General features: G+C 39.5%; 1 protein-coding gene across 2 annotated transcripts in view; it reads right to left on the bottom strand.

Annotated features, from left to right (window-relative positions):
- LOC149835408 (putative sphingolipid transporter spinster homolog 2) overlaps nt 1–15,284 on the bottom strand; it is a 61,319-nt gene that overhangs the window by 24,666 nt on the left and 21,369 nt on the right. Inside the window, exons 7-11 of one of the 2 annotated variants that reach the window (XM_090008482.1) lie at nt 5,574–5,676; nt 5,385–5,450; nt 5,205–5,277; nt 4,933–5,007; nt 4,065–4,162 (exon numbers count right to left, since the gene is read on the bottom strand). In XM_090008482.1, coding sequence (XP_089864608.1) covers nt 4,065–4,162; nt 4,933–5,007; nt 5,205–5,277; nt 5,385–5,450; nt 5,574–5,676 — 415 coding nt within the window. The remainder of the gene's footprint in view (nt 1–4,064; nt 4,163–4,932; nt 5,008–5,204; nt 5,278–5,384; nt 5,451–5,573; nt 5,677–15,284) is intronic. The other variant, XM_090008483.1, reaches the window with a different exon arrangement.

Here is a 15,284-nt window from a genome sequence, read left to right as displayed (position 1 = left end):
TAGAATCAGCTGGATTGCCATATCTGCGTGTTCTCATATGTCGTTTACGCATGCTTTGATGTCCTATTTGAGGATTGCAATGTTCCTTGTGACAATAACACGATGCGTAGTATTATATGTTTCTGTGTAATGTGATTGATATGCCATGTGATAAAAATTGTTGGAAGTATGCGATAATATATTCATGGTTCATGGAACCTTATTGGAGGAATGGGTGATCTTGTGTTTTGTTTTACCATGTGAAGTGATACGATGCATATTGTTGATATACATGCTTGTGCTCATATTGTGGCTACTGACCCCAAGAGCGATCAATTGTTCGGAGCAATCGATTGTATTGATGCATGTATCACTGAGTATGGTATCTGTTGAAGACCTGATCTCCAAAGGATTATCTACGAGGGCGTGTATGATCAAGACCAGGTAACCAGCTAGAGTGGTAGATTCTCTGTGAGGATGTACATTGTCCATGAACGGGTAGCCGTAAAGATGGTGAACACTTGTGAGGAAGTGTATGGTCCAAGACCAGGTATACCATCTAGGGCGGAATTCCTTGTGAAGTTATACATTTCCCAGACCAGGTGATCCGGCGTTGATCTTGTTGATTGTAATAATGGCTATCGACCCTGAGAGCAGTCATTTGTGTTGATGCGTGTATGACAATGATTTTCATTGGATATGGCATTTGTTGGGGACCGAATTCCCAAAGGTTTCTCTGTGAGGCTATGTATGATCAAGACCAGGTGACCCGGCTAGAGTGGTAGAATCTCTGTGAGGAGGTACATTGTCCAAGAGCGGGTAGTCGCAAAGACGGTGAACTCCTGTGAGGAAGTGTGTCGTCCAAGAGCAAGTATACCCTCTAGGGCGGTAATTCTTTGTGAGGTTGTACATTTCCTAGATCTGATAACCCGGCTAGAGCGGTAGAATCTATGTGAGGAGGTACATTGTCCAAGAGTGGGTAGTCGCAAAGACGGTGAACTCCTGTGAGGAAGTGTGTCGTCCAAGACTAGGTATACCCTCTAAGGTGGTAATTCCTTGTGAGGTTGTACTTTTTCTTAGACCTAGCGATCCGACGTGGATCTTGTGATTTTGATTACCATAAAAAGTTATGGTGAGCTGTGATGATCTTCCGAGATTGTTTGCGATAGCCACTTATGAATCTATAGTTTTGGCTTTCTGTTTTAGCATGATTACATGTTGAACCCTGATGTGAGAATCAGATCTTTAGCGATTTTAGATCATGATCATGTTTTGGACCTTCTATGGAAGGGTGGGTTTTTCTGAGAAAGTATGACGCCTTAGGTGAGTCATAACCGGTGACAGATGGCTGCGTAAAGCCTTGAGAGATGGGAATAGTTTAAGATGGTTCAGGACAAAGCGTTGGTTAGAAGTAGTGAGAGCGACGAACGATGACCTGATAATGATTAGATGCAGAGACCCCGTTCTAAGAACGAGAACAAGCTTGCTGTGTGATAGTTTACAGCTTACGATCAAATGAATCGTCTTGCTACGTTTTGACAGTTGCGCTGCTTACCTGCTTGCACCGCTTACCCGCTTGCACTACTTACCCGTTTGCATTGTTTACATGTTTAACTGCATATCTGCTTCAAACTGCTTAGCATACTGAATTAAATGAACTTAATTCAGTTTCCTATAGTCTCTCTTGTGCACCTACTAGTTTTTCGCGAAACTAACTCATTCTATGGATACAGGTGATGATTAGGTACACCACGAGCGATGGCGCAATGACAAGATGGCTTCAAGACTTCTTCTTTCTGCTCTTACCTCACGTCTTGGATATTTTGGGTTTGTAACGGATTTTCCTTGGGATATCCGAATTTTATGAGTTTTGGTTCTTTTAGCTAACGTGCCCAAAGTTGTCAGCTTGCCTTCTGAATTAACAAAAGAATAGTCTTCTGCTGATTTTATGAACAAACTCTAGAGGAAAGAGATTTTTTCTAGTCTCTTGCCTGTTTTCTGAAAGGTTCGCAAGTTTAAAATTTTGGGGCGTTACACATTTGATAAATACTCACCACTCGAATCGGATCTAAGAATAGAGATGCTGCTTGAAATTTGATTTTTGACAATCATGTAAATTTTTTTAAAGAATGAGAAGGCATCGGATTTTAAACTAAGAAAGTATATCCATACATATCCGGTAAAATCATCAATAAACATCACATAATAAGTATCCTCATTTTGATATGGCAGGAGAAGGTCCCCAAACATCCGAATGAACTAATTCAAAAGGTCTCTTAGAAACAAAAGTTCTATTCGAAAAAAGTCTGGATTTCATTTTTTTAAAAATACAATCCTTACAAGCAAAATTTTTCACGTTACAAATTTTTTCGCAAAGGAAAAAAAGTACATCTTAGAGAAACTTGAATGTCCAAGTCTTTTAAGACAAGTTTCAATATTTTTATCTTGGACATAATTATAAAAAGAGTTGGTAGGAAGGTTTAAATAGTTCATGTAGTAGAAATCTCTCTCCTATGGCCTTGCCCAATCAGCTTTCTGGATTGAAGATCTTTCACGGAGCAATCCTTAGATGAAAAGGAGATTCCACATCCATGATCAGATATTTAAGAAACGAAAAGAAGATTTAGATTTTAGTTGTGGAACTCTAACATTTGGCACAAAAAAAATTATAAGAACTTAAAGTTCCAGCACTTTTAATTTGTAAAGATGTTCCATCGGCAGTTGAAACACAAGAGGTTTTTGAATTAGAAAATAGTTTGAATAGACCATTCTCAAGAGGTGTCATGAAAAGAAGCCCTCGAATCAAGGATCCAAGAAGACATACCCGGAGGAAAGGAAGAGGCAATGACGGCACCCAATGTAGATGGAGAATTGAGTAGAACTTGAAGTGCCTCTGATAGTTGAGCAAGTGAAAAAGAATCATTTCCTTTAGTTGGTTCTTCCTTCCTTGGTGTAGTTTCTTCGACCGAAGCAACTTTGTTTTTGGGAGCTTCATTTAGCTAGGGACAATTTGGCCTAATATGTCCATGTTCATGGCAACGATGGCAATGGCTTCCCTATAGTTTCCATTATAGCCATTTTGCCTCCCAAAGTGTGAAGGCTTATAAGTTTTAACATGATTGTCGGCCTTGGACACGGCTAAGACTTCATCTCATTTTATCATGCCAAGACGAGTTTTCTCTTGGCATATTTCGGCAACGACATCCTCTAAGGGAAGAGGCTTAGATCGATGGAGGAGAGAGGATCTAACTTGTTCATATTTGGGTCTTAAGTCCACATAGAAATTTGAAAAAGTGTTCTTTTTCCATTTGTTCTCTTCTAAGTTCAACATCTTCACTTGCAACTCATTTGGGTTCAAGAAGAGACAATTCATCCTACAAAGGGCTAAGAGTGCTAAAATAATCACGGACGCTCATGTCCCTTTGCTTAATGGTACAAATTTTTTCTTAAAGAAAAATTGTCTCGCAAGGTCTTTTTGGGTGTATATACCTTTTATGAAAAACCATGCTTTGTTTGCCTTGCATAATTTAGCTATATTGACACATATCTTCAACTCCACGTTGTTCATAAACTATGTTAGTTATATTGACTCTATGTTGGGACCCCCAATGCATATTAACAAAGAAAAATAAAAAAAAATAAAAGAGAAAAAATACAAAAAAGATTAAGATAGTTGTTTCTAGAAACAACTATGTAAAAAGACTAAAATACCCCTATCGAGTATATTGACTAAAATACCCCTATCGGGTGTGTGTGTATATATATATATATATATAAAACATTAGGAACCTATACGGGAGAATTTGTAGCTTTGTGCATGCGCATCAATTGATTTGATACTAATTATTGAGATGTATTCAGAAAAACTCTACGAAGAATTACATTATTTGAAAGAGCTACAAAAAGAATGCAGTTATTAGGATGCTCATCAGGATCCATGTAATGAGCTGCAGAAATACGTATACTCCAAATGAAGGTAAATCTATAATGGTAGAATGATTCAGTTAATGCTAGTTGTAGCATCATGAACTTTTATGCACGACAAAGTGAGAAAAAGAATAAAAATAATGGATGGAAACAAGTACCTAAAACATTTACAACATAAACCTTGTCGGCTAGAAGTACTTTTAGATCATTGCAGAACCTTGAAATTTGCTTCATAACCTTTGATGCATTCCTGGACCTAAAAGGAACATAATTTAAGAAAAAATAACATTGTTAGCCTTCTGAATGTCTCAAGTACCAAGAACAGATATTTGATAAAAGGATGTGAGTTATCTGAACAACAAAAAGACAATCCATATTTGCTGTGATTTTGCTGCCAGAATGATCATAAGCAACATCCCACTCACAGTAGGTTGTTTGCCTGAAAGTTCAAGTAAGAATTAAGGCCACCTTATATATTATATAATCATTAGATTCAATCAAAGTATGCATGATAAAAGATTTCTCAAGGCTTTATTCTTCAAGATCTTGAGTGAAGAACATGCATAGTTGAAATTTGTTAGAGATATATGAGGAGACATTATAATTTCCTATTACTGTTTGGTGACTTGGTCGTGGTATCTACATATCAATCATTATTTGTTCTCTTTATGAGCTTATATCCATCCGGAGAATCTTTTGCAGAATTTATATATTTGTTAACTCTGGTTTATCTGCTGCAATCACATTCTAAGAGAAATAGAACACAATCCTCATATCTTCCATGATTTACTTCATAGATTTATTAAGATCAAAAGACAGAGTATAACTGTATACAAGGTGAAATTGTAAAAGCAGAGAACCTCAATTGGCATCAACACAATTGTGAAAACTGGAGTTTTCTGTCAAATATGTTGCACGGCAGTGTTTGGGGTCAAACACAAAAATGTTGGAAATTATTGAAAGGAGTATGGTACTATGGAGCTCATAAGAAAGGAAGAATGTGCTAATTCTTTATTGAATACTTACATTCCCATCAACACTGCACTGAAGTTGGTGCAAAAATATCTATTATGCCTAACATGCACATGTTGTAAAGGCTTCCTGTTCCAGATATCATGTTGGGAATATTAGTTAGTTGGACCTTAGATTTCAAATGAGGTGTGTAACAGCTTTACATGTTATCTTCTCTCTTAACAAAGTAACAATCAACCACAATACTCTTATCTCTAACAAATCAGGATTGAATGAACCCCGATGCATGCAATTATATCCAACACTGAGTGCAAGGATCCACATACCAAGCAGATTTGTTCAAGCTGCTAGCATCACTTGCATTTGATGTGTTCTCACCAGTCTTTAGCACTTGTGCATCTAGAGTAAGCAAAATAGATTATATAGGAAAGACTAACAAAAACCATTGTCAAATGAAAACATTCAAATAATACAACGGTCTTCAATATTGAATGCAGATAGCAAACCTTGTACGTCTGTAGATGTCTCCTGAAAGTTTGGCACAATTGATGATTTGGAAGATGAAAAGAAGCCTATAATAAATTGCAGAATACTCATCAAAAGAACAACTAAATGCATATTTCAAAGCTGAGAGGAAGTAATAACAATGACAGAGGAAGAGCCTTTCAAGAATTTGCAGATGAGAAATTCTCCACCTTTCAACTGCAGAGGTCTAATCAGGAATCCAAGAATAGCAAATGGAAGCATCAAGCACGCTTCTAACCAGAATGCTACTCGCCAATTAGTGTAGCCTCCGACCTAGCATTGCATAAACAGATCATACTCAAATTTTTAAAATTGTTAGCTGGAACTTGCTAACACAAGTTCTGCAGGCTAAGAATGGTTTAACTAAAGTACAAACTTGATCAAGCCATAAGGTACATGATCAAACACCAGCAGCAAAATCAAGAAATTCCAAGAATCCAGTTCCAAAATATACAAAATATTGCAACATCTATGTTTTCACCCATATTTTGAAAATATGGCGATATTTTGAAGTTTTTATCCACTCTTACAGAAAAACCGATAATATTGAGATACTTTCAAAATACCAACCATATAGGTGACTATGATTTTACCTAATCATGATCAGGACCCCTTCTTCACCATCCAGCCATTTTCTTGTTCAAACTGGTGGCTGGAAGATCTAACCAAAGAGGCTGGATTTTCTAGCAGTTTTATAACTGAAAGATGGCAGAAGATTTTTCCAAACAGTGAAAGATTGAAATTTGTCAGACCGGTGCCATCAAGGATCAAGAGCATTATCTTGACCTTTTCTATGGCTCGACAATGGAATCTAGTTTGAGAGAGAACGGGGTGTTCAGAGAGGGGTTGGCCCTATAAACAGGTTTGACCTTGAAAAAATTCTAGGTCCCTATAATTTTATGTCTCTCAAAACATTGTTTTGCAAAGAACACACATTTACAGTGGATAGGTGATGGTTAGCTTCAATTTTTATTATTGATTCTTTACCTTATTGCTTTGATTGCCTATGTATATAATTTATGGTGGGATCTTGCAACCTTTTAATAAAGTTCTACTCTTTTTTAGGAAAAAAAAAGACACAGGTTCACTGGAACAAGGTTGATGTCAATGTGCCATCCAAACAGCTGCATCAACCCAGTTTTGGCTCCAAAATAATAATAGCCTGCTAAATGTGGTTTTGAAGGTGATTTGCCATGTCTTCCAAGCTACCACATGTTTTCTTGATTAATATAATGCCAACAAAACAGATATACACCCATAAAACAAAAAATTAAATTCAAGAGAGGACTATTAAAATCATGAAAAAAAATGTAGAAACCCAAAAAAATAATGCCAAGATTGTGGACAATGTACTCCTAGAAGAAACTAGAAGTATTGGGGGTGAGGATCGTCTACAGGCATCCTACCAAAGCATAGAACTAAATAAAAGAATCAGAAAATTACAAGCAGCCCACCCAACTAAACTATTTAGAAAGAACATCCTAACTTTTTAATTATTACAATCAACAGCATACACTTTATGAATGCATCTCAACTACCCAAGGTATAATTTTTCTTCTTTTATCTGTTGCTGATAAAATCAAGGTTCTCAAAGGTGTGAGGCATATTGAAGCACTTTTGGAAAATCTGAATGAAAGCATAAGCCTCAATAGATATCCAAGAACAAGGTTAAAAAAATATATAAAAAACTATAATTATTAATAGAAAATATTTCAGGCCCCCATACGATCACCCAATTGGTTAGGACAAGCATTGGGATGTCTAGAGGCTCAGGATGTCGTGAGTTTGAACTCCCACGAGATCAATCCTGCGATAGGTATGGAGCAGCATTGTGGAGCCAGTCCAATTTCCTGGGGTTTACCACTATAGTGTAGGGCCAATTAGGGCTTCATCCACGTGAATTCCTCCTTAAAGGTATTTCACTAACTCTAAAATATAAACAATAATAACCGTAGCAACTTAAGAAGGGCGCAAATTCAATCTTATAGAGGAGTTTAAATTTGTTCAGTATAATTTTTGAGGTTTAGGTTTATTTCTCTTTTGTTTTTATAATGTTGACTTGAACCCAAGATATGCAAAGATCAGCCTTCATAACATGGTTGTACGTATCGTACTGTTAGGCCCAAACTTTTTGTGCAGTTTTTGCCTTGTAATAACCTACCGAAAGCGCTGCGTGGCTCACAACGGCCTTTCAGCCTTGTAATGTTTGTATAGACTTCCATACCTGTAATTTTGCATTTCCTTTAATGAGATTGTGGTTATATTTCCCGCATTCAATGAATTGATTGTTGTTGACCGCTCCTCTTTTTCCCTCTATTATCTCCTGTGTCTACTCTCTCTCTGCTCTATGTGATTGTTGCCTCATTCTAATTGTTTGTTTGCATGCAATATTGCTTGCGCACTTGTAGCTTCTGAAAAGATCATTTGCGTTCGCTTTTGGAACTCACTAAGGCTTGTTGGGTCAAGGTTCGCCCAACACCGCACGGGCCTTTGAAGTTGAGCTCGTGACAAGTGGTACTAGAGCTTAGTTCACCCTGGGCAAGGTGAAGTGTATCGAATCTCGCTCAACCAAGCGACAATCATTGATCATGGCTTTTGAAGATTTTGGTGTGGTGATACCACCGAAGCCAAAGAGCAAGAAATAAAAGGGGATTGAGATGTCCACCGAAGAAGCTTGGGAAACTCCTTAAGCAAAATCCACCAAGTTAGAGAGATTGGTGGAAAGACTCTTGCTGGATATGCAGGAGATGAACGCTATAGTGTTTGAAGACTCTGTCAGCTATCGAAAGCTCAATGACGAGCTCAAGACTGCAAATGAAGACCTCCAAAGAAGGGTTCTCTTGTTCGAAGATAGAGTGAACTCGATCGTTACAGAATCGGACACCGTAAGGGATCAAGGGTTAAGGATGGAATAGAAGAACCAGGCTTTGGAGCAGAGAATTCTAGCTCTGGAACGTCGGCCAGTGACTGGCGGTAAAGGTGCAATCGAGACGTTGACTACCTGTCTAAAGGTTCCCAAGCCCAAGAAGTTCACTGGTGCTCACAATGCCAAGTAGAAATACTTTTTATGACAGATGGAGGAACTCCTCGAAGCAAGTTATATAGAGGATGAAGCGATCAAGATTTGAACCACCACAACGCGGTTGGCTGATGACGCCATTATTTGCTGGCGAAGAAGACGCAACAACATAAAGAAAAGACTCTGCGTCATTGATACATGAGATGACTTCAAAAGAGAGTTGAAAAGTCATTTCTTATAGACGCCAATTATCTAGCGCATAAGAAAATGACGGGCCTGAAGGAGACTGGGTTGATCCATGACTACATCAAGACCTATTCAACCCTTATGTTGGAGATTATAGATATGGGAGAAACAAATCGCCTCCTCCATTTCATGATGGGACTACAACCTTGGGCCGAGAAAGAGCTGCGAAAGTAGAAACCTCGGGATCTTGCTAGCGCCTTACCAGATGCAGTACTTTCAAAATTTCAGCATAAACCTGAGTTCAAGGGAAGACAGCTGAAGAAGATAACTTCTAGAGATAAGAAACAGAATGACAATAGGAACGACAGACAGAATGCCCAAGGGCATAATCGTCAACACAATCGAAACCAAAATTATCGAGGACGGTATGGCGAAAACAAAAACTACAGTAAGAATAACAGGAATGATGATAGGGTTGCAAAAGCAGCTCTGACAGAAGACCCACTAGAGGATCAACCAAGGATGGGTGCTCTACAAAGAGTATCGGTGCTCAAGAAATTGAGTGTTGGCGTGCTTGCGTCCAGCAAGGCACTCATGTGCGTGCGGCACTCAAGGAATCGAGTGTTGGCGTGCCTGCGTCCAACAAGGCACTCATGTACATGGATGTCATCATGAACGGGGTGGCCACTGAGGCCATGGTCGATTCAGGTGCCACCACAACTTCATCTCCCAAGAAGAAGCAAAGTGGTTGGGCTTAAAGTCCACGAAGAAGGTGAGCCGCATGAAAGCAGTAAACTCGAAAGTGAAGTCAATCATCGGTGAGGCGAAAAATGTGATTCAAGATGGGTGATTGGTTGGGCACAACCATTTTCTTGATAGCTTCACTCGACGATTTCAAGGTAATCCTCAGCATGGAGTTCTTGCAGGCGAACAAAGCCTATGTCACGCCCTACTTGAATGTGGTGTCTATTATGGATGAGTGATGCCCTTGTATGGTCCTTTCTCATCCTGTTGGCACTTCGCAGATGCAAACGATCTCCTCGATTATGTTGAAGAAGGGCATCAAGCAAGGAGATGACACCTTCCTGGTGGCCCTCCGAGTAGCAAACACTTCGCTTGAACAGGTCTCGTGTTGAAGGAGTTTAAGGAGGTAATGCCTCCCTAGCTCTCGAAGAGATTGCCTCCTCGAAGGGAGGTAGATCATGAGATTGAATTTCTGTCGAGCACAAAGCCCTTGTTATGGCCCCATACCACATGGCTCCATCAGAGTTGAAAGAGTTGTGGAGGCAGTTAGATGATATGCTGGCCTCTAGCATCATTCATCCCTCAAAGGCACCACTTGGTGCACTCGTGTTTTTTTCATAAGAAACATTATAGGTCCCAATGGTTGTGCGTGGACTATCGGGCGCTGAACAAGGTGACGGTAAAAAACAAGCACCCTCTACCATTAATCGCTGACCTGTTCGATCAACCGACCAACGCCCGAATGTTTTTGAAGCTAGACCTACGATTGGGATATTGGTATGCCAGGATCGTAGGACATGAACCCAAGACTAAATTCTTGACGAGATATGACGCATATGAGTTCTTAGTTATGTCGCTTGGTCTGACGAACACCCATGCAACCTTCTCGACCCTCATGAACAAAATTTTCTACCCATATTTGGACCAGCTTGTAGTCGTCTACTTGGACGACAACGTTGTCTACAGTAAGAATATGTAAGATCATGAGCATCACTTGTGTATTGTGTTTCAGTTGTTGAAGGATAACGATTTATATGTGAAACGGGAGAAGTGCCTATTCGAGCAAACGAAACTCGAGTTTTTAGGCCATGTATTGGATGTGGCATGTTGCGAATGGACCAGAAAAAGGTCCACGCCATTGTTGAGTGGAAGTCGCCCTCCTTTATGTCGGAGTTGCAGTCATTTCTGGGACTCGTGAATTACTATTGGTTCATTAAGAGGTATTCTCTAGCATGTGCCCCTCTCACAGATCTGCTTCAGAAGGATCGAAATTGGGATTGATCGGATGCATGTCAGGCAGCCTTCGATGAGCTGAAGAGGGTTGTTATCAGTGATCCAATATTGAGGTTGCCCAACCACACAAAGACGTTTGAGGTCCACACAGACGCTTTAAATTTTGCAATCAGTGGAGTGCTCATGCAGAAAGGGCACCCCATCGCTTTTGAGAGTCGCAAACTGAAAGATGTGGAGCGACGATATTGCGTGCACGAGAAAGAAATGACTATAGTTGTGCATTGCTTGCGGGTTTGCAGTCATTACCTCCTGGGATCTCAATTCATCGTCAAGACAAACAATATAGCCACTAGCTACTTTTCAAACTTAGAAGAAGCTTAGCCCTAAACAGGCTAGATGACAACAGTTTCTAGCAGAGTTTGACATGGTCTTGGAGTATAAGCCTGGAAAGACCAATGTCGTAAACGATGCACTAAGCAAAAAGGTCGAGTTGGCGGCCTTACAAGAGGATCAAGCTTCGTCTGCTCAGCCTCAAAGTGACCACCTCGACCGCATTCAGGAAGGCATCCAGTTTGATCCATTAGCAAAAACCTGGTGACCCTAGTTCAGCAAGGGACAACCAAGATATTTTGGATGCAAGACGGCCTCCTGGCGACTAAGGGCGGTTGTGCTCTTGTATTGCAATAGGGGTCATTGAGAAGATTGGTGATCAAGGAGTGTCACAATACCTGGTACTCAGAGCACCCTGGGCAACATCAGACGCTCGCCTTAGTGGAACAGGCCTACTTCTGGCCTTTTATGCGGGAAGATATTGAAGATTACGTTCATACCTGCCTAATCTATCATCAGGATAAGCTGAGTAATCAAAAGCCTGCAGGACCACTAGAACTTCTTCTTATTTCAAGTCGTTTGTTGGAGAGCATCTCCATGGACTTCATTTTGGGACTACCGAAGGTTAACAACTCTGGTCGATATTTGTAGTGGTCGATCAGTTTTCAAAACATGCCATCTTCATGTCGATGCCGCCCACAAGTACAGTTGAGTGAGTCACAAAATTGTTCGTGAAGCAGGTTATGACTAACTGGGGGATTCCAGATAACATCATCAACAACCGTGACTCGCACTTTACAGGGAAGTTCTGGGAAAGTGTTTCGATTGTTGAGGACGGAGTTGCACTTTTCAACGTGCTTTCACCCCCAAACGGATGGCCAAACAGAGAGAACCAACACTCTCCTTGAAGAATATATGTGACACTTTGTAGGCTCAAATCAAAAAGACTTCGTAAACCTTCCTGACGTCGCTTAGTTCTCCCACAACCTACAGAAGTGTGAATCAACTAACCATAGTCCCTTTGAGTTGGCAAGAACAGCCCCAGACGCCACACACCATCGCGGTGGACTACAAGGGCAAGGCATCACTTGCCCACCGTTTTGCTCAAGACTGGCAGGATCAAACAGAGCTTGCCAAGGTGTTCCGGCACAAAGCTGCCAAGAGGATGAAATGGGCGGATCAGAAGCGCGTCACCCTACAAAGTTCAAAGTCAGAGACCTGGTATTGGTCAAGTTGTACACCAAGAGAACCAAGATCTTCTAGGGTCTCCATCAGGGCCTTGTCCACAAATACAAAGGCCCCTTCCCTATCATCAAGCGAGTAGGCAACCTCACCTACAAGCTCGAAGTTCCTCCGCACTTTCAAGCACATCCAGTCTTCCACATCCGTCATTCCATGCCGATGAAAAAAACAACAACCGCAGCCAGCTGACACAAGCGTCAGCACCTCTCTGCACAACTGATGCCAAAAAAGTAGAATACCTCATGGATCATTTGTACAATTGTCAAGGACAGATCAAAGAGTATCTAGTCAAGTGGAAAGGATTGCCAGAAGAAGCCAGTTGGGAGAAAGCGAAGAATGTCCACCAGTTCCCTCAACAGTGGATGAGTATGAAGCATTGGCCCTGTCGCCGAGGATGCCGACAACTTAGGTGGGGGGGAATGTTAGGCCCAAACTTTTTGCACAATTTTTGCCTTATAATAGCCTACAGAAAGCCCTGCGTAGCTCACAACAGCCTTTTGGCCTTGTCATGTTTGTAGACTTACATATCTGTAATTTTGTATTTCCCTTAATGAGATTATGGTGTGGCACTATTGCATATTTTCTGTGTTCAATGAATTGATTATTATTGAACGTTTCTCTCTCCCCCTCTATTCTCTCCTTCTCTCTTTGCTCTATATGATTGTTGCCCCTTATAATTGTGTGTTTGTATGCAATACTGTTTGCACACTTGTTGCTTTCAAAAAGATCCACTGTGTTCGCTTTTGAAACTCGCTAAGGCTTGTTGGGTCAAGGTTCGCCCAACGCCGCACGGGCCTTTGAAGTTTAGCCCATGACAGTACGATATCTATCGTTACTTTTATGTTTTGTGATACCATACACACTCGTATCGTGATACGAGTGTGTATCGTATTTGTATCGGGTGTATCATACGATACAATGTCGGTGCATTTAAAAAGGACTGAAAGTTGTCTTTTTTTCATTTTGGGTTTAAAAGGCCTCTTGAGGGCCGAGTTCTCCATATGTCTAGAGTCCGTTAGAACAAAACTCATGCATCCTAGGTTCCATGAGATTGATTTGGGGGCCGATTTGTGTGCAAGAGAGAGGGCTTTTGCGATTTTATCAATAGCGCATTTTCACCATTTTTCACTCAAGAAAGTGGGTTAAGGTAAAAATCCCTATTCTTTGTTTTTTATTGAGTGTTTTCGGGGAAATGTGTGTTTGGTGCTTCTTATTTTTTGCTTCTTATTGAGTTTTTTAATTGGTTTTGTTTTATTTTAGATCATTCGATGTCGTCTTCACGTTCATGTCATATTAGAGATGATCCTACATGAAAATATTGCAAAAGCATTGATGATGTGCCACGACTAGGGTTACCATTGAATTTGAGATGTTTGTTTTGTGGTGTTATTATTAGAGGTGGGTTGCATAGATTTAAGCAACATATTGCAGGTCAAGATCAAAATGTATGTCTGTGATTTTTCATCTATTCCTGTCACTTTCTGTGCTGCTGTTATCGCTGAACTAGAAGAAATTCGAAGAAAAGGAATTTTGCAAAAATGCAAAGCAGAAGGACTTTCAACCATTGTTTCATATTCTAAAGATAATGATGATGATGATGACCTACTTGCCAAAAAAAATGGCCCAACATAAAGAGATCATCGAGCGACAGTTGGATGCAAAATTGAGGAAATACTATCCTGATGTTTGACAAATAGGCTCTAAAAGATAGTTTAGTTTTAGAATCTTTATAGTTTAGAACTTTAGATATGAAGATTGGCATGTAATACATTGGTTAAATGTAATGTTTTTAGTTATCATGAACTCTTATTGGTCAAATGTAAGGCTTTAATTGTGTTTAAAACTTAAATTATGTAGTTGTCTTTTATTTACATTGTGCATGGTTTGTTATCAATTTATGTAGTTGCCTTTATATGTGAATTCCTGGTTGTGTTTTGTGCAATTCATCATTGTTTTATGTAATATAAAAAAAATTATAATTTATGTTAAAATTTGTCTGCTTTTTCTAGATTTTTTTGGAATTTTTGAAATTTTTTATTAAAAAATTACGATATGTTTACGATACGATACGGTGTTACTTTGGGCCCGACCAATACAAGTAACGATACGATACTTACAACCTTGCTTCATAACATTATTAATGTTGAGTAAACAAGAAAAAAAAAGGTGACTTGTAGCTTTCTTATTAAGAATTTAAAAAAATCAAGTTAAAAACAAAAAAGATCAAGTTAATATTACCTTTACTTCAAAGAAAATATATAAATTAGAAACAATTTCCTTTTAATTCTTTAAGTAAATTTAATTTTACAAGAGGCCCATGCCTCTCATGTGAGGCTTAACATGTGAAAAGATCAGGTGCAATATGATTGCACAAATATCTGTGCATTAAGCACCTGATCACCCTCCATCTTGGGGACAGGCCCTTCAGGTGTGGGGCCCAAGACCTGATGGAGGGCGATCAAGTGCTTAATGCAATAATTTTTGTGCAATCATATTGCACCCGATCCGGACTCGTTTAACATAGAGGCTTGGGCCTCTTTGAAAAAAGAGGTGTGGGCCTCATTCTCATTAAAGAGGCTAAAGCCTCTAAGGTGTATATGGCTAAGAGGTGTTAAAGGTGTATGCCTTTATCGCCTCTTTAAACACCTTTAAAACGCTGGATAAAATAACTCATCTTGGTGTTCTTTTGTTAAAGAATAAACATTGAGAGCATTTTAGCCATTTCAATTGACCAAAGAATGGCCAACTAAGACGAGTGTCTTTGAGACAAAGATGAAAGACAAGTGATTAAATGTATCAACCAAAATGTGGGGCAGTTCTTTCTAAATATCAGATATGTTGGATAGTCTTTTTGTAATTTACTATAAGAGAATATACATCAAATAGTTAGCATATCATAATAAATGGCCATGCAAATTTCAGGCATTGACAACAATTCATTCATCTTTGATATGTGTCATCATCTGCTTAGGTCTTTTGGATTCTAGAGAACAGGAATGAGGTTCAATTTAATAGAAAATCGGAAGACTTGAGAAGAAAAGTGGTGCCTCTTCTCTTGGCCCCCTCTTACTAAGATCCTAGGAATTACACTAGAGATAAAAGCATGAGAGCAAAACATACGTAGTGG

This window comes from Nuphar pumila, chromosome 6 (assembly GCF_984573655.1).
Source record: "Nuphar pumila chromosome 6, dmNupPumi1.hap1.1, whole genome shotgun sequence".
In the NCBI taxonomy this organism is placed as follows: domain Eukaryota; kingdom Viridiplantae; phylum Streptophyta; class Magnoliopsida; order Nymphaeales; family Nymphaeaceae; genus Nuphar; species Nuphar pumila.
The sequence above is the reverse complement of the archived record's forward strand: the minus strand, read 5'-3'. Positions and strand labels throughout refer to the sequence as shown.